This window comes from Rhinoraja longicauda, chromosome 23, assembly GCF_053455715.1.
Source record: "Rhinoraja longicauda isolate Sanriku21f chromosome 23, sRhiLon1.1, whole genome shotgun sequence".
Classification (NCBI taxonomy): domain Eukaryota; kingdom Metazoa; phylum Chordata; class Chondrichthyes; order Rajiformes; family Arhynchobatidae; genus Rhinoraja; species Rhinoraja longicauda.
Window position 1 is genome coordinate 11,108,482 of NC_135975.1, and position 19,440 is coordinate 11,127,921.

The window sequence follows — 19,440 nt, forward strand, 5'->3', positions numbered from 1 at the left end:
TTTACCCAGCCAATTAACCTACATACCTGTACGTCTTTGGAGTGTGGGAGGAAACCGAAGATCTCGGAGAAAACCCACGCAGGTCACGGGGAGAACGTACAAACTCCTTACAGTGCAGCACCCATAGTCAGGATCGAACCTGAGTCTCCGGCGCTGCATTCGCTGTAAAGCAGCAACTCTACCGCTGCGCTACCGTTCCTTCCTTTATCTCATATCCCCTTTCGCCCCTCCTAATTTCCTTCTTCTGTACTCCTGCATCCCCTCTCCTCCTTAGGGGACTTTTTGGATTCTAACTGCCTATATCTGATATACACCACCTTATTTTCTTGAACACTCTTAAAGATCTCTCATCAATCAAGGTTGTCCTTTGAACACTATGCAAAATGGCACCGTGAAGTAACTTAATCACAAGAAGAAACTGGAGCACCTGGAGAAAACCCATAGTGTCAGGGAGAACAAACAAACTCTGCACAGATATCATCCAATGCTTGAATCAATGGAGCTATAGAGCTATGACATAGAAACAAATTTCACTGCACCATTGTGATGCTGTGAGTTTAAGCTTCTCTAACGTTAGCTAATCCTTTCACATGTTAGATGTGCCTTGTTCACTATATATTTTAAACTTGACTTTACATTTGACTTTGAGATAGAGTTTTTCCCATATACCGCTTCAATCAAGAAGTTCAGCTATTATAACTCTGTAATGTCACTTATATCCTTTCTGCTTCTGTTTCTTGATTACAACAAGACCTGATAATCCCATTGCCGATCCAGCTGATATCCTTTCATCCAGCATAAGCTTGACCTCACCCAAAACTCTAGTGTCCAAATCCTAACAGAATAAGTCCTTATTTACCTTCATCCTACACTTGCTGGCCGACATTGTATCCTAACATAATAATGCCTTGGTTTAAAAAATTTCAGTCTGATTTATATATCATGGCCTCAACTCCTTATCTCTGTAGCTTCAGAAACTTAAAAATATACAAAATATGTCCCATTATTAAATATGAAAGTCATGCTTGTGGTGGGAAAAACAAAACATTTCTTTCTGCTATTCTTTACATTTTACAAAACTCCAAAATCTGAACTCTTCCAAATTTTCTTTTTTTTACATCCCTGTTTTTAATTACTTCATCATGCACGGCTGCATTTTCAGCTGCTGGGACAAAACAGCTCTTAACTTTCCACCCTAAAATTGCTTCTCTACCTCTCTGCTATCCTTAAAATGCTCCTAAAATACCTTTACATAGCTCAGCTCCCCTGAATTGCCTTGATCATTTTACTACCTGGAAGATATTCTATAAAAATAAATGCATAAAGTCATTATTAATAGCCAGAATAACTCGTATGAATTTGTGCTCCACCGTTTTTGTTATGAACCCCAACATGCTTTTGGATTGTATCTATAGATTATCTGAATGTACACTGTATATGTAGACACTTCTTCTCTGCCATTATTCTATGTAAAAAAAACACATAAAATCCCTTCAATTCTCACCAAAATGTAGATTGTGAACATAGACTCCAGTTGCATGATCTTCTATCCAATTTCAGCCATTCAGGAAGAAAAAAAGTTTTTCTTGCCTTTCACCAGCTGATGGTATTGCTTTCTCAGAGATTTTGTGTAACTGAATGAGCAGTATTTGGTACGCTGTGTAATTTTCTCAGCTGAATTCAAACTAAGTGAACCTAAGTCAGCGCCAATCCAAGTTGGCTGAGCATCAAGATGATTATCCCAGATTCTGACTAATGCTTGGATTTTTGTTTTTAAGCTCAGCCTCTACTTGAGGTCCTGCAGTCTTTTGCCTTTTTCGGTACTGATTATTCATCTCATGTGACTGATTTGTGGCTAGGGGCCCAGAGAAGTCACAAAACACTACACAAGCACTTCCCATTGTTCAGTAGTTAGCTAATCAAGGCAAAAATACCAAACTCTTATGATGACCAGGAAAAGGGACTTATATGGTTGTCTTTCATGACCTGTTATGTTCCAAAACAATTGTATTTTTAAAGTTTAGTCACTGTTGGAACTTGCCGAACGTAGAAGCCAATTTGTATTCAGCAGAATCCCAGAGAGCAAAATGAACATCTGTTTCAATAAGTGTAAGAAAATAACTGCAGATGCTGGTACAAATTGAAGGTATTTATTCACAAAATGCTGGAGAAACTCAGCAGGTCTGCCTGACCTGCTGAGTTACTCCAGCATTTTGTGAATAAATACCTTCAATCTGTTTCAATAATGTTCATGAAAGATAAATACTGGCCATGGCACAAAGAGAAAATGCTTGCATTACCATTCATCCTAAAAATTGTATTTTTAATGTTGTGCCACACTGCACAAAAAAAAGAGATGAGAAAATGTGCTGAATTTCCTGAGGTGGCGTTTGAACCCTGGGCCTTCTTATTGAGACAAAAATGTGAATGGTGAAACAGGGCTAAAACTCTCAAGTTTGGCTAGATTCCTTGTTGAATCAGATAGAATAAGGAAAAGAGGCATTTTTTTGAACTAGAAAGGTCCAGATGAACACACAACACCCCTCATGGAAATTATGCATACACACATGCTCGTTGAGCAATTTTATAGTCATCTGGAGACATCGGAAGCAGTGCAGCAGCTGTTAGTTAGGTGTATGGATATGGTGTGAAATTATGTGGATGACATTAAGGAATTCAATGTTATTATGCATTGTTCAAACCCCAGTCTACTCCATTGCTCATAAAAATCAAAAACCTCAGGTGCCAGAAAATTAAGAGAAAGACAGAAAGTAGTGTAAATATTGATATTTTCCAGTTTCCTGCTCTAGACCATAGATGTACAATAGATGTACAATCGTTCTCAGTTCCACCTCACAACAGGATTATGCAAGAGTAATTTGCTTCTTCCTTGAACAGACTCAAATAGTTCCCTTACGCCAACACACGCATTTGTTTGTCTGAACTCCTTCGCTATACATTCCTTAGTGAAGACAGAACCAAAGTACCTGTTCAACTCGTCTGCCATTTCCTTGTTCCCCATAATAAATTCACCTGTTTCTGTCTTCAAGCGACCCACATTTGTCTTAACTAATCTTTTCCTTTTCCCATACTTAAAGAAGCTTTCACTATCCTCCTTTATATTCTTGGCTAGCCTACCTTCGTACTTCATATTTTCTCCCCGTTTTGCCTTTTAGTTACCTTCTGTTGTTTTAAAAAAGTTTTCCCAATCCTCCTGGTCCTTTATTATGTCATACGGCTTCTCTTTTTGGTTTATACTGTCCTTGACTTCCCTTGTCAGCGACGGTTGCCTCGTACTCCCCTTAAAATCTTTCCACCTCTTTGGAATGAAATGATCCTGCATCTTCTGGAATATTCCCAGAAATTCCTACCATTCCCGTTCCACCATCATCCACGCTAGAGTCCCTTTCCAGTCAACTTTAGCCAGCTCCTCCCTCATGCCTCCATCGTCCCCTTTGTTCAGCTGCAATACTGACACTTCTGATTTTACCTTCTCCCTCGCAAATTGCAGATTTAAACTTACCATATATGGTCACTACCTCCTAATGGTTCATTTACCTTGAGTTCCCTTATCAAATCCAGTTCATTACACAACACAAAATCTAGAATTGCCTTCTTCCTGGTAGGCTCCAGTACAAGCTGTTCTAAGAATCCATCTTCGAGGCACTCTACAAACTCCCTTTCTTGAGGTCCAGTACCAACCTAATTTTCCCAGTCTATCTGCATATTGAAATCTCCCATAACCACCGTAACATTACCTTTGTTACATGCCAATTTTAACTCCTGATGCAACTTGCACTATATCCAGGCTACTATTTGGGGGCCTGTAGATAACTCCCATTAAGGTCTTTTTGCCCTTGCAATTTCTCATTTCTATCCACAATGATTCTACATCTTCTGATTCTATGTCACCCCTCGCAAAGGACTGAATTTCATTCCTTACCAACAGAGCTACCCCACCCTCTCTGCCTACCCGTCTACCTTTTTGATAGGACGTATAACCCTGAATATTCAGTTCCCAGCTCCGATCCTCTTGCAGCCATGTCTCTGTAATTCCCACATCATACCAACCAATCTCTAACTGAGCCCCAAGCTCATCCACTTTATTTCTTATACTGTGCATTCATATATAACACTTTTAATTTGGTGTTTACCTCCCCTCTCACACCAGTTCCTATTTCACCTGACCTTACTCTCACTCTCTTATCCCTTCTTGAACTTTCTGTCCCATTAATTCTGGTGTCTTTCGTAACTTTTCCTGTACTCTCTTCCCTTTAACTCCATCCTTATACTTCCAATTTGTGGTGCTTTTCATAAGTGTTCAATTCAATTACAATGCAAAGTTAAACGTCATTGAAAATCATGGACTGATTATGAAATCTGATTTTTCTTCTTCTTTTAATTCATTTTTCATGATGTAGCATCACTGACAAGATCAGTGTTTATCACCCATCTGTGATTCTACATGAGAACATGGGTGTGTGCGACTTTTTTGAGCAATGATATTATTTAAGTGGGGATGGTGTGGAACTCAGATGGGAACTCACATTGGTTCCTTACGGCTGTTGCTCTTAATCCCCTTGGTGGTACAGGTCGTGGATTTGGAAATGCTGCTGACATAATCTAAGCAGATAACTGTATGGCTTTCTGCAGATACTTTCTCCATATGTCTGATGCGCTATTTCATGCGGACGCCTATTCTAACAGAGAATCCCAAACCCGCTATAAACAATAATGATTAATCTCATTATGTGCACCAGAAGGATTGACAGTATATTTCACACTACATAGTGTAGGAGTGGTAAATTCCATTATAGAAACATAGAAAATAGGTGCAGGAGTAGGCCGTTCGGCCCTTCGAGCCTGCACCGCCATTCAATATGATCATGGCTGATCATCCAACTCAGTATCCCGTACCTGCCTTCTCTCCATACCCCCTGATCCCTTTAGCCACAAGGGCCACGTCTAACTCCCTCTTAAATATAGCCAATGAACTGGCCTCAACTACCTTCTGTGGCAGAGAATTCCACAGATTCACCACTCTGTGTGAAAAAAAACTTTCTCATCTCGGTCCTAAAAGACTTCCCCCTTATCCTTAAACTGTGACCCCTTATTCTGGACTTCCCCAACATCGGGAACAATCTTCCTGCATCTAGCCTGTCCAACCCCTTAAGAATTTTGTAAGTTTCTATAAGATCCCCCCTCAATCTTCTAAATTCCAGCGAGTACAAGCCGAGTCTATCCAGTCTTTCTTCATATGAAAGTCCTGCCATCCCAGAAATCAATCTGGTGAACCTTCTCTGTACTCCCTCTATGGCAAGAATGTCTTTCCTCAGATTAGGAGACCAAAACTGTACGCAATACTCCAGGTGTGGTCTCACCAATGCCCTGTACAACTGTATAATGAGGGCCAGAAAGAGACCCTAGTTTTGTACTACACAGGGGTAAATGGTGAAAATGATTAGGATTTAGTGAATAGTGAAAATCATGACAGATAATGAATTCGTGTGACATGCAAATGAGTAACACAGTGAATCCTGTTATGTACAGCAGAGAAAATGAAGTTTAATGCACTGTAGAGGAAAGATGGCAAACCTTTTTTCTACAACGAGTGGATAGTTTTATATGGCAAATATCATCATATAATTGAGGGGTGGCATTTTATCTCAACATACAAAACTAAGAAACATAATAAATTTCATTCACAAAATGCTGGAGTAACTCAGCAGGTCAGGCAGCATCTCGGGAGAGAAGGAATGGGTGACGTTTCGGGTCGAGACCCTTCTCCAGTCTGAAGAAGGGTCTCGACCCGAAACGTCACCCATTCCTTCTCTCCCGAGATGCTGCCTGACCTGCTGAGTTACTCCAGCATTTTGTGAATAAATACCTTCGATTTGTACCAGCATCTGCAGTTATTTTCTTATAATAAATTTCATGATGTATAACAAAGGCAAATCCTGCTAGGATGAAGAGGAGGAAAAAAAACCTGCGGATGCTGGTTTAAATCGAAGGTAGACACAAAATGCTGGAGTAACTCAGCGGGTCAGGCAGCATCACGGGAGAGAAGGAATGGGTGACGTTTCAGGTCGAGACCCTTCTTCAGACTGAAGAGGGATGAAGAGGGATGGATATTGAATCAATTTATATATGTGAAGGGTAGGGTATTATATTCTATTTCATATAATGAAGACAATTCTTATATTCATCAGAATAATGCATTGAATCCAGTTATATATGAGTAAATAAAGATGTCTCATTATATTCAATAGAAAGAACAGTGGTGAACAGTATTATAAAAAAAGTGGGTAGAATATTGAATTTTGTCGTATTCATTAGGTCAGACATGAAATCCTTTTATATACAGTGAATCCATTAAGTAAAATTTTATTAGATCCAATTGAGATATGGATGATGAATTTTCACTGCAAGCCATAAAAGGTGAAACTGAGATGAAACAATGCGACAGGTGTTCATGTATCTGAAGGGGAGACACTGAGGGATAAATGCTGAATCTCTTTATAGAAAGAGGGAAAGAACCTAACTGTGTAAACGTGATTCAGACATGTTGAGTGAATCCTGTTATGGAACTCGGGAAAAGGAGCAGTGTCATCAGTCCTTCAATCTTATTCCACCATTTAGAAAAACTATAGCTGATCTTTAACTCACTCCAAGGTACACACAAAATGCTGGAGTAACTCAGCGGCTCAGGCAGCATCTCAGGAGAGAAGGAATGGGTGACGTTTCGGGTCGAGACCCTTCTCCAGTCTGAAGAAGGGTCTCGACCCGAAACGTCACCCATTCCTTCTCTCCCGAGATGCTGCCTGACCTGCTGAGTTACTCCAGCATTTTGTGAATAAATACCTTCGATTTGTACCAGCATCTGCAGTTATTTTCTTATAATAAATTTCATGATGTATAACAAAGGCAAATCCTGCTAGGATGAAGAGGAGGAAAAAAAACCTGCGGATGCTGGTTTAAATCGAAGGTAGACACAAAATGCTGGAGTAACTCAGCGGGTCAGGCAGCATCACGGGAGAGAAGGAATGGGTGACGTTTCAGGTCGAGACCCTTCTTCAGACTGAAGAGGGATGAAGAGGGATGGATATTGAATCAATTTATATATGTGAAGGGTAGGGTATTATATTCTATTTCATATAATGAAGACAATTCTTATATTCATCAGAATAATGCATTGAATCCAGTTATATATGAGTAAATAAAGATGTCTCATTATATTCAATAGAAAGAACAGTGGTGAACAGTATTATAAAAAAAGTGGGTAGAATATTGAATTTTGTCGTATTCATTAGGTCAGACATGAAATCCTTTTATATACAGTGAATCCATTAAGTAAAATTTTATTAGATCCAATTGAGATATGGATGATGAATTTTCACTGCAAGCCATAAAAGGTGAAACTGAGATGAAACAATGCGACAGGTGTTCATGTATCTGAAGGGGAGACACTGAGGGATAAATGCTGAATCTCTTTATAGAAAGAGGGAAAGAACCTAACTGTGTAAACGTGATTCAGACATGTTGAGTGAATCCTGTTATGGAACTCGGGAAAAGGAGCAGTGTCATCAGTCCTTCAATCTTATTCCACCATTTAGAAAAACTATAGCTGATCTTTAACTCACTCCAAGGTACACACAAAATGCTGGAGTAACTCAGCGGCTCAGGCAGCATCTCGGGAGAGAAGGAATGGGTGACGTTTCGGGTCGAGTCCCTTCTTCAGACTGAGTTACTCCAGCATTTTGTGTCTACCTTCGATTTAAACCAGCAGCTGCAGTTTTTCCCTATATAACTCACTCCATATACACATTTCTAAAACAGCTTTGTTTTCAAAAGTCAAGCAATAAACAGACTTAAAATTAACAAATGACTGGCAATAACTAACTGTTACTTGCAGAAAAGGGTTCCAAATTTCTACACCACTCAGTGTGTAGTAATGTTTCCTAATGATGCTCTTGAGGCCTGGTTGTAATTTTTTGTTGATGCTCTCGCCTTGTCCTAACTTCCAATCAGCGGAAATAATTATCATCTCAGTACATTGACGCATCCACTTCCTCAGAATTCTCAGGAAATTCGGTTTGTTTCTAGTGAATCTTACCAATGTGTACAGAAGCACCACAAGAAATCACCCTATCTAGATGCTTCAAAACGTAGCTCAGCAAGTGCTCTCCCCAAGATTGCAAGAAACTGCAATGTTGGAGAAACAGCTCGTCCTTTGTGTAAACCAGCCTCCCCCTCTCAACATTTCATACTGTTTAGGGAAAACAGCTTTACAGCCTGGTCATTCTCTTTTCTCCCTTTCCCATTGGGCACCAGATTTTGGAACAGCTTCTCCTTTGTTACCTGATGAGGGGGGATCTTATTGAAACATATAAGATAATTAGGGGATTGGACACATTAGAGGCAGGAAACATGTTCCTAATGTTGGGGCCAGAACAAGGGGCCACAGTTTAAGAATAAGGGGTAGGCCATTTAGAACAGAGATGAGGAAGAACTTTTTCAGTCAGAGAGTGGTGAAGGTGTAGAATTCTCTGCCTCAGAAGGCAGTGGAGGCCAGTTCGTTGGATGCTTTCAAGAGAGAGCTGGATAGAGCTCTTAAGGATAGCGGAGTGAGGGGGTATGGGGAGAAGGCAGGAACGGGGTACTGATTGAGAGTGATCAGCCATGCTCGCATTGAATGGCGGTGCTGGCTCGAAGGGCTGAATGGCCTACTCCTGCACCTATTGTCTATTGTCTATTGTCTAAGCCAAGGGTGTAGATCCAATCTCCCAATCTACCCTGTTGTGGCCCTTGTACTTTCTTTCTTCAACCTTCACATTCTCTGTAGCTTTAACATTATACCCTGCACTCTGTTTATTTTTCCCGTAGCACTATCTGTTGTGCTAAAGTTAGGTTTGATTATATTTATATGTGGTATAATTTGACTGAATAGCAAAAGAATGTTTTTCATTATCTCAGTACACATGGCTATAATAAACATATGCCTGTACCGTATCAACTCTCTTTAACATTTTAAACGAGTATCAAATAATTCCTATCAAAAAGTATCATATTGCCAAACTGGCAAAAGTATCATACTGGCACAGTACTCCCCCCAAAGTCACAACATGTGCCCGGAACTGCACATAAAACTCTGTTTGTGATCTAACCAATGGTTTATATTGTTATAAACCACTCCCTGGTCCACTCATCCCTTCCTACCCAAACCACCCCAATCCCGGGCACTTTCCCCTGCAACCGCACGAGATGCAACACCTGTCCCTTTACCTCCCCCCTCAACTCCATCCAAGGACCCAAACAGTCTTTCCGGGTGAGACAAAGGTTCACCTGCACCTCCTCCAACCTCATCTATTGCATCCGCTGCTCTAGTTGCCAACTTATTTACATCGGCGAAACCAAGCGCAGGCTCGGCGATCGCTTCACTGAACACCTGCGCTCGGTCCGCATTAACCAAACTGATCTCCCGGTGGCCGAGCACTTCAACTCCCCCTCCCATTCCCAGTCTGACCTTTCTGTCATGGGCCTCCTCCAGTGCCATAGTGAGGCCCACCGGAAATTGGAGGAACAGCACCTCATATTTCGCCTGGGCAGTTTGCAGCCCCTTGGTATGAACATCGACTTCTCCAACTTTAGATAGTTTCTCTGTCCCTCTCTTCCCCTCCTCCTTCCCAGATCTCCCTCTATCTTCCTGTCTCCATCTACATCCTTCCTTTGTCACGCCCCCCCTGACATCAGTCTGAAGAAGGGTCTCGACCCGAAACGTCACCCATTCCTTCTCTCCCGAGATGCTGCCCGACCTGCTGAGTTACTCCAGCAATTTGTGAATAAATACCGTCAGTTTATATTGTTATAGTATATCTTCTGTCTTTTTACTGTTTGCCTGTATTCCAATAGGTTTTTATTTTCTGAAATTGTCACAAAATTTTAATGATCCATGTATAGTTACTTCATTGCGTCTTTTTTGATACCCCTGTAGTGAGTCCAGACGAGTGGTATTATCCAAATACTTTATTGGTATAAAACCCGTGACAAACGCAACAGACTTCTTTCTGGACGAACACTAACTTCACTCACTAATCTAATCTCTAATCTAACGTTTGGCACCAAGCATTTAAATACCCCGCGCTTCCTCACCCCGTGACCGTAACCCAATCCGAGGGTTCTATTACCTGGCCAATCCCTATGTCCCTACATGACCCCCCCCAGAACCCTCGAAACCATACCTCACGGGCGGCCGAACCTCCCGCCCAGAACGTGTACGGATGGGGGAAACCGATACCCCCAGCGTGACAGGAGGCGGGGTGGACGCCGCCGCTGGAGGCGATGGGGGGTCCACTGGAGCGGAGGGTGTAGGTGACGGGGGGCACTTGATGAACAACGGCAGCCCGGGACCAACCATAGGCGGCGGAGGCCCAAGAGGTGGTAAACTGGGCGCCGCTGACGGGACCAGTCGAGCAGCCACAGGCCGGCCCCGGCGCGGCGGCTGAGCCACCGACACGGGGAGGTCCTGGTCCAAATGGGCCGGCTTGAGACGGGACACTGAAACCAGCTCCTGACGATTTCCTACCTGCAAGGTGAAGGTTACAGTCCCTCTTTTGAGCACCTGGAACGGGCCCTGGTAAACCGGCTGGAGAGGGGGGCGGTGGCAATCTTTCCGAAGAAACACGAAATCACAGCTCCGCAATTCCGAAGGAACGTGAACTGCTGTGCTTCCGTGACTAGAGGTGGGGACTGGAGCCAGAGAACCCACCCGTTCCCGGAGGGAGCCCAAGACTGACGTGACGGATGGCGGCAAGGCGGGAGTGGAAGGGAGAATGTCGCCCGGCACCCGCAGGGGCGAACCGTAGACGAGCTCGGCCGAAGATGTGCCCAGCTCAGCCCGCGGGGCCGTACGAATGCCGAGAAGGACCCAAGGCAGCTGGTCAGCCCAATCGTAGCCAGTCAGGCGAGCACAGAGGGACGCCTTCAGCTGCCGATGGAAACGCTCAACCATCCCGTTGGCTTGGGGATGATAGGCGGTGGTCTGCTGTAATCGAGCACCATCCAGCTGCGCCAGCGCGGCCCAGAGGGACGAGGTGAACTGGGCTCCCCGATCTGTAGTGATGATAGCCGGGACCCCGAAACGAGCCACCCAATGCAACGCCAGGGCCCGTGCACAGGAGGCCACCGAGGTGTCCGACAACGGGAGCGCCTCCGGCCTACGAGTGAACCGATCAACCACCGTCAGTAGATGAGTGTAACCCCTAGAATAGGGCAATGGACCCACCAAATCCACATGGATGTGGAAAAAACGGGCGGGGGGAACCTCGAATCTCTGGTATGGGGGCTGGACATGACGATGGACTTTGGAGGTCTGGCACGGAATGCAGGCGCGTGCCCAGGCTGCCACCTGCTTTCGCAGGCCATGCCAGACAAACCGGTCAGCCACCATGGCTGAAGTCGCCCTGATGGACAGTCATAGGGGGGCACAATACTTACGACCGCTCCCGTATCCACTAGGAAAACGATCCCGGTACTCTGATCCGTAGCGTAGAGGCGGTGGTTACGGCCAACCGAGACTGCCTCTACAGTCGATCGGCCCAGGCGTTTCCCGGAAACGAACACGGGGATCTACAGCTTCGTGCCTCGCTGCCCCACCGCCGATGGAAAGAGCACCAGCCACGCCTATCCGGCTCTGTTGGTCGAGCCCGCTGCCAATGAACAGGCGCCGCCGCCCTCTCTTGGCGGGCCGGCTGCGAAATAGCGGCCGATGCGTCGCTCTCCCGGCCGCACCCCCGACTGCCGCTGGGCCTCGAGACCCGGTTAACGGAGCCGTCTCGGGCGTTGCGCTCCCTCACGAGCGTGTCGGCCTTCTCGGCAAACGCTACCGGATCTTCAAAAGGGACGTCTGCCAACACCAACCTGACGTCCCCAGGTAGCTTCTCCCGAAAGGCCGCTTCGAATATCATGCACGGCTGATGGTCGCCCGCCAAAGCCAGCATCTCGGACATCAGCTCCGACGGCAGCCGCTGCCCCAGGTCTGGCAAATGGAGGAGCTTCAGAGCCCGCTGGCTCTGGGCCCAGCCGAAGGTCCGCAGCAGGAGCTTCTTGAGCCCCACGTACTGGTCCGTTTGGGGTGGACTGGTCAGGTATCGGCTGACCCGCGCAGCCACCTCCGCCTGCAGACAGCTCACCAGGTGGTGGTACTTCTCCTGGTCTTCCTCCACCTTTTTAAGATGGAACTGTGATTCTGCCTGCACAAACCACAGGTGCGGCTGATGGGCCCAGAACGGCGGTAGATGGATTTCGCCCGCGCTCGCTCCCGCCTGCGACATGCTGCTGCTTTTTTCCTACGTTCGAGGTCACCAATGTAGTGAGTCCAGACGAGTGGTATTATCCAAATACTTTATTGGTATAAAACCCGTGACAAACGCAACAGACTTCTTTCTGGACGAACACTAACTTCACTCACTAATCTAATCTCTAATCTAACGTTTGGCGCCAAGCATTTAAATACCCCGCGCTTCCTCACCCCGTGACCGTAACCCAATCCGAGGGTTCTATTACCTGGCCAATCCCTATGTCCCTACACCCCACTGCTTCTATCATGTCATTTAAAAAAGTCATGTTCTGTGTTTTTTAGCTTCAAATTTGATGATCTTAGTTTTGCCAACATTTTAATCTGTTTGGTGCAGATACCCATTCTCTCAATCTGTCAATATCTGTTTGTCTGTAATACTTTCATCTCTGGGTTCTTGGCAAACTTGGGAACATGGTTTTATATTTAATCATCTTGACTATTTACGAATATCTGTCTATCATCTACACTGTAGATGATATGTCTGATGGAATGTTGGCCTTCATAACAAGAGGAGTTGAGTATAGGAGCAAAGAGGTCCTTCTGCAGTTGTACCAGGCCCTAGTGACACCGCACCTGGAGTACTGTGTGCAGTTTTGGTCTCCAAATTTGAGGAAGGATATTCTTGCTATTGAGGGCGTGCAGCGTAGGTTTACTAGGTTAATTCCCGGAATTCCAAAGACTGGAGCGACTAGGCTGGCATACACTGGAATTTAGAAGGGTAAGAGGGGATCTTATCGAAACGTATAAGATTATTAAAGGGTTGTACATGTTAGAGGCAGGAAACATGTTCCCAATGTTGGGGGAGTCCAGAACAAGGGGCCACAGTTTACGAATAAGGGGTAAGCCATTTAGAAAGGAGATGAGGAAAAACTTTTTCAGTCAGAGAGTTGTGAATCTGTGGAATTCTCTGCCTCAGAAGGCAGTGGAGGTCAATTCTCTGAATGCATTCAAGAGAGAGCTAGATAGAGTTCTTAAGGACAGCGGAGTCAGGGGGTATGGGGAGAAGGCAGGAACGGGGTACTGACTGAGAATGATCAGCCATGATCACATTGAATGGCGGTGTTTGCTCGAAGGGCCGAATGGCCTACTTCTGCACCTATTGTCTATTGTCTATAAGAAGCATCTTTAAACGCAAAATGTTACCTATCCATGTTCTTCAGGGATGATGCCTGACTCGCTGAGTTGCTCCAGCACTGTATGTCTTTTTTTATCATCCACACTCTCTGCTTCTTACTTCTCAGTCAATTATCTAGCCAAGTCAGTAACTTGGCTTCAGTTCAATAAGGTGAATTCAAGCTATTGTGGGGCGTTAATTCTGTACTTTCTGGAAGTCTAATTAAATACTTTACTTTCAACTTCCCATTTCATATTTCTCTTCAACACAGGAGGCCATTCAGTCCATTGAATCTAAACCAGCTCACAGTGCGATTCCACCAGCCCATTAATTTCCCCTCATTCCCATCAACTCTTCCCAGATTTTGCTTCCCCACCTTGACTATGGACAATTTAAATTGGCCAATTAACATAACAACCTGCATTTATAGAGCATTCTCAGTGGCGTATTTACATTTGTATTTCTTAGCTAAAGCAGATAGAGAATTTTCCTGTTCACCCAGTTAATCATTTCCGAATCAATGTCTGATGCAGAACTGAAAGGCTGCTAAATCTAAAAAAAGATGAACTAATGTGAACTTTGTTTTTCAGAAATCTACTTCTTATTAGCCGGTCCCTCTGAGTGGTCATGGATCAAGGACTCTTGGGAGTCTTTTCAAGGTGGCTGAGAAAACCATCAATCTTTGTCTCTGTCCACTTGGTAACCTTCTGAGCACAGTGCAAAAAAAAGGATATCTATTTCAGAAATCCATTGTCGGAGTGATTAATGTGAACAGCCCATTGGAACCAACTGAGTGTAGTTAGGACAATGCTGAGAATGTTAGACAATAGACAATAGGTGCAGGAGGAGGCCATTCGGCCCTTCGAGCCAGCACCGCCATTCAATGTGATCATGGCTGATCATTCTCAATCAGTACCCCGTTCCTGCCTTCTCCCCATACCCCCTGACTCTGCTATCTTTAAGAGCTCTATCTAGCTCTCTCTTGAATGCATTCAGAGAATTGGCCTCCATTGCCTTCTGAGGCAGAGAATTCCACAGATTCACAACTCTCTGACTGAAAAAGTTTTTCCTCATCTCCTTTCTAAATGGCCTACCCCTTATTCGTAAACTGTGGCCCCTTGTTCTGGACTCCCCCAACATTGGGAACATGTTTCCTGCCTCTAACGTGTCCAACCCCTTAATAATCTTATACGTTTCGATAAGATCTCCTCTCATCCTTCTAAATTCCAGTGTATACAAGCCTAGTCGCTCCAGTCTTTCAACATGTTGGCCCAAGATAGGCATTTAATCCTTAAGCAACAGCCAAGCCTTTGGTCAACTAAGAAAATATCACAACATCGAATCTGGTCTAACAGGCACTAGCGATCATTGCCCACTTATATGCTTTTAAACTTTGAACAATCTACCACGGGTGCCTCAAGGCAGTGGAAAGACATCACCAACGGTGTATTTACAAAATCCTTCAAATTCACTGAAGGGAACAAATTAATGTCATATATAAATAGAATCTCATCAAATAAAAGAAAGAAAACAATATGGGGGATAGACAGAAAGGCTTAAACATTGATATGACCAAAAGTGAAATCTGTTATACATAATTGAGTTAGTTTAGTTTATTATTGTCACGTGTACCGAAGTACAGTGAAAAGATTCTGCTTACGTGCGATCCAGTCAAAGAAAATGCTATACATTATTAGTTTACCCTGTCGTAATGGTGCAAAAAGTAGAGTTACTGACTTACAGCACCAGAGACCCGGGTTTGATCCTGACTACGAGTGTTGTCTGTACAGAGTTTGAATATTCTCCCTGTGATAACGGGGGTTTTCTCTGGGTGCTCTGGTTTCCTCCCACATTTCAATGATGTGCAGGTTTGTAGGTTGATTGGCTTCTGCGAATTGTCCCGAGTGGTGTAGGATAGAACTAGTGTATGGGAGATCATTGGTCAATGCGAACGGTGGGCCGAAGGGCCTGTTTTCATGCTCTATCTCTAATCTAAACTAAAAGCTAATGATGGACTGTGAATCATGTTAAGAGGGATCAACAATGAATCACATCATGTGCAACAGTGGATCATGTAATGTGGTCGGATGGATGATAATTCTCATTACTCACAACTGAGGTACTGATAGTGTATCTAGTTAGTACAACAGAGGGACAGATATGACTCTATATGGAGCAGCAGTATGGATGGTGAATCTTACTGTTAAAAGGTGATGGTTGATGAATCATTTTTCATACAATAGATGGATTAAAGAGCAGGAATGACTCATTATATAAAATAGAAGGAAATAAAGTGAATCTTCACACGATACAGATAAGAAAAGTGAGATTTTTTAATGCAATAGAGGCATAGGTAGTGAATCATGATATATAATATAGAGGGACAAACACTGAATCCATGTTTTTACCATAAAGGGATGGATGGTGATACCTAGAGCAGAGAGAATGATGATGAATCTGGTTCTAACCAAACAGTGGACTTGCAGTAAACCCCATTTATCTGAAAATGAGGAATGGATAATTTATCTTGTTATATATATTAAATAATAAAATCCTATATATATATATATATATATATATATATATATATATTTATATATAATGGATAGGTGGACATTGAGGTTAACTATAAGTAACAAAGATATGGACTGTAAATAATTTAACATAAGTCAGAGGATTAAGCATTTAACGTTGTCATGCACAAGATGATAGGCGGAAAGTCTAATGTAAACGCTACTGTGACAGATATTACATTTTATATAATAAAAAGAAAGGGTGTTGGTTATAAATAATGAAAGTAGTGAATGGAATACAATAGAATGATTCAAAGTGAATTCTATTTCGTACAGTATAGAAATGAACAGCTGACCTTGTTGGATGCAACAGAGGGACAGAGAATGAACTCTACCTCATACAATGGATGGATGAACTGTGAATTTTGCTAACACTCAATCAATGGATAAAAATCTAGTCTTGTTGTTTACAATAGAGGAACAGGAACAGATACCACATCCATTTATATATTATAAGGAATAGATTGGCCATCCTATTTAAGACAATAGATGAATTAAATTCACTATTATTATTTGGGATGAATAGTGAATTTTGATGAATACAACAGAGAGGTAGTCATTGAATATTAAGCTTTCAGTGATATTGATAGGGAATTCCCTTGGTACAATAAGGAATGGATGGAGTACACCCTCATTCAAATAGAGAGTTCCTTAATGAATCCAGTTATTTACAATATTAAGAAGACAAGTGAAAAAATCGCTATTTGTACAGTAGAATCCCACTATATGCAATAGAGCACAGATAGTGAATGACCGAGGGTATTAACTATAATTTAACAAAGTACAGTGAATTTCATTACATACATTAGAGTTGCAAACAATTAATCTCATTATCTGAAAAAGCACAGATTCTGTTAAAGGAACATGATGAGTAGTTTGAACAACAGAAAGATACAATAAATTGTATTAAGTAAAACAAAATAAAGGGCAATAACTCCCATCGATGACAATAAATAGCATTTAAGCTTGATATATACAAAGTAAGGAATGGGGAGAACAAACTATTGCATACCAAAGAGGACTGGGCAGCGTTTACAGAAAATATTAAAGGATGTCCAGGAAGATATAACTGAGGCACAGGTATTAAATTCTAAATTGTCCAAAAAAAGGTCAAGACATGTGTTTAAGGTGAGAGGGGAAAGATTTAATAGGAACATGAGGGGGAAATGTTTTACACGGAGGGTGGTGGTTAATCTTGTGTTCGATATAGGGATGGACAGTGAATCATCTTACATACTATGGAGGCAGAGATAAAACATTAAAGTACAGGTTAATTTGGTTGCATGAAATTTGATAATGAACAGAGACTGGACATTATAAAGGGATTCATGTTGTACCTGGATAGGGTTATGGATATTGTGACAGAAACATTTTTTTGACAAATGCCAGCTGAACATATTGTATATATATATGTGCACCTATTTATACATAAGTGGGCAAAAACATAAAACATATATATATATGCACTTACAGTCACAAACACACACATTTGCAGCGTCAGATGCACACAAGCACACACAGGAAAGAACGCACACACAAACACACACTTTCAAAGTTAAGTGGTGATGGCTGCCATGATTATATGGACACAGCTTGATTTGCAGATATGTTATAGTACCAGTCCAGAGGAAGTACAGTCCATTCCAGTCAGGGAAGAAAGGCTGTTGTGCCTCAGGCACAACAGAGATTTTAACAGAGATCGACTTTTTCAAATAGACCTTCATTTACTTAGTTCAAAGGTTTGCATTGAAATATTTTCAATACAGAGGGAAGTGGCAAACATAATTTTTCGCTACAATAGCAAGTATTTAACAATGATACATTTAAATATTCTGTTGTCTGTACCCAGCTGCAGTGTACAATGCAGCCTGCAATGATGAAGAATGAGATGAATAGAACGTTGTCTATAGTAAAGCATGCATTTATTCTGCCCATCTCTCTAACATACGGCTATAACAATGGTTCCTGATCATGTTGCAAGAATGACAAAGCTTGAAGATGCAGAAACCAACCTAACAATTCTGACACGAGCTATTAAACTGAAATGCATTTGCAAGAGATTACAGTAGCAGTGTGGAAAATTCTCAAGACAAAAATCAAATTCCCATCCAGAGGAGTACTATTAAGATTTCAGCTCAGTATGTGTCTGGGTACTTAACAAAGGGAAAAAAAGGAATCAGTAATGCAGCAAATCCCACCTTTAGCTCCTCGGAGGACAAAGCCATATCCCTCGTTTTCTTTTTTCTGAAGCAGTGCCGTCTTCTCTTCGATGACATAATCACTGTGAGAGAAAGAGAAGAGGGGTGCTGGATTACTTTTCACAACCATCTTCAAAAGGTGATTACCAGCATTCAGCAGCAGCAAAATCTTGACTGTGTATGTGTGTATGCGTGTGTGTGTGTGTGTGTGTGTGTGTGTGTGTGTGTGTGTGTATGTATGTGTGTATGAGTGTCTATGTGTGTGTGTGTGTATTACTCCAGCAGTGTGTGTGTGTGTGTGTGTGTGTGTGTGTGTGTGTGTGTGTGTGTGTGTGTGTGTGTGTGTGTGTGTGTGTGTGTGTGTGTGTGTGTGTGTGGCGCGCGCTTTTTTTCTCTTCTCAGATATTCCAGCTGATAAATTAAAACTGGTCTTAGCTGCTGAAATCACTAACACGCAAGCACACGCACATTTTCACACCACACACACAAACACATACACACGCACACACCCCTCAGTCACTCAAGCAGCATGCATGTCTTATTCTCCCTCCTCCACACAAACCCCACCCCTAGCCTCTTTTCTCTCCCATCTATATGGGCTCTTGCATTAAACATAGTTGGGAGGGAGATCAGGGGTTGCTGGGAAGAAATCAAGCTAGCGCTGATCTAACATTCCAGTTGACGTTTCTCACATAAGCCAGCAGCTGGGCATTAATTATATGCAATGTAACCTCTATGGGATCTAGGGGACACTGATACACACTTGCTGCTAGAGGGAAAAATAATGTGTTTCTTGTCTGCTGCAAGCATAAGTGTGTGTGAACAATTAGCAAGTAAGCAGGAGAAATCTGGATAGATTTTGCCAACAAAATCTAACATAAGCCAACCTTGAGATTTACATCACTTTATAGTAAATATTTATATTTAGTACAGAAATAAGACAGTAAATAAATTAATTGTGCATCTCAAAATGATATATAAACCCCCTGTAACAACATTCAACAAATAAGAGACCTACGAGAACCCAGGTCCCCTAAAAGATATTCAGCAAATTATTTTTGTTCACTGAGTAAATCCACATGCCTTCCTTCATGAACAAGAATATCTATACACTAAAATCCTCGTTTGTTTGTTTGTTTGTTCCTAAACTACAGCCAAAACAGTACACAATAGTGCGACAATTTTAGGCCCACCTTACTC

General features: G+C 42.6%; 1 protein-coding gene across 8 annotated transcripts in view; it reads right to left on the bottom strand.

The window, feature by feature from the left end:
• The window catches only part of shank3a (SH3 and multiple ankyrin repeat domains 3a), a 557,029-nt gene that overhangs the window by 145,089 nt on the left and 392,500 nt on the right, over window positions 1–19,440 (bottom strand). For all 8 annotated transcript variants that reach the window (XM_078419606.1, XM_078419609.1, XM_078419607.1 and 5 more), the window contains exon 15: window positions 18,241–18,323. In XM_078419606.1, the coding sequence (XP_078275732.1) occupies window positions 18,241–18,323 (83 nt within the window). The remainder of the gene's footprint in view (window positions 1–18,240; window positions 18,324–19,440) is intronic.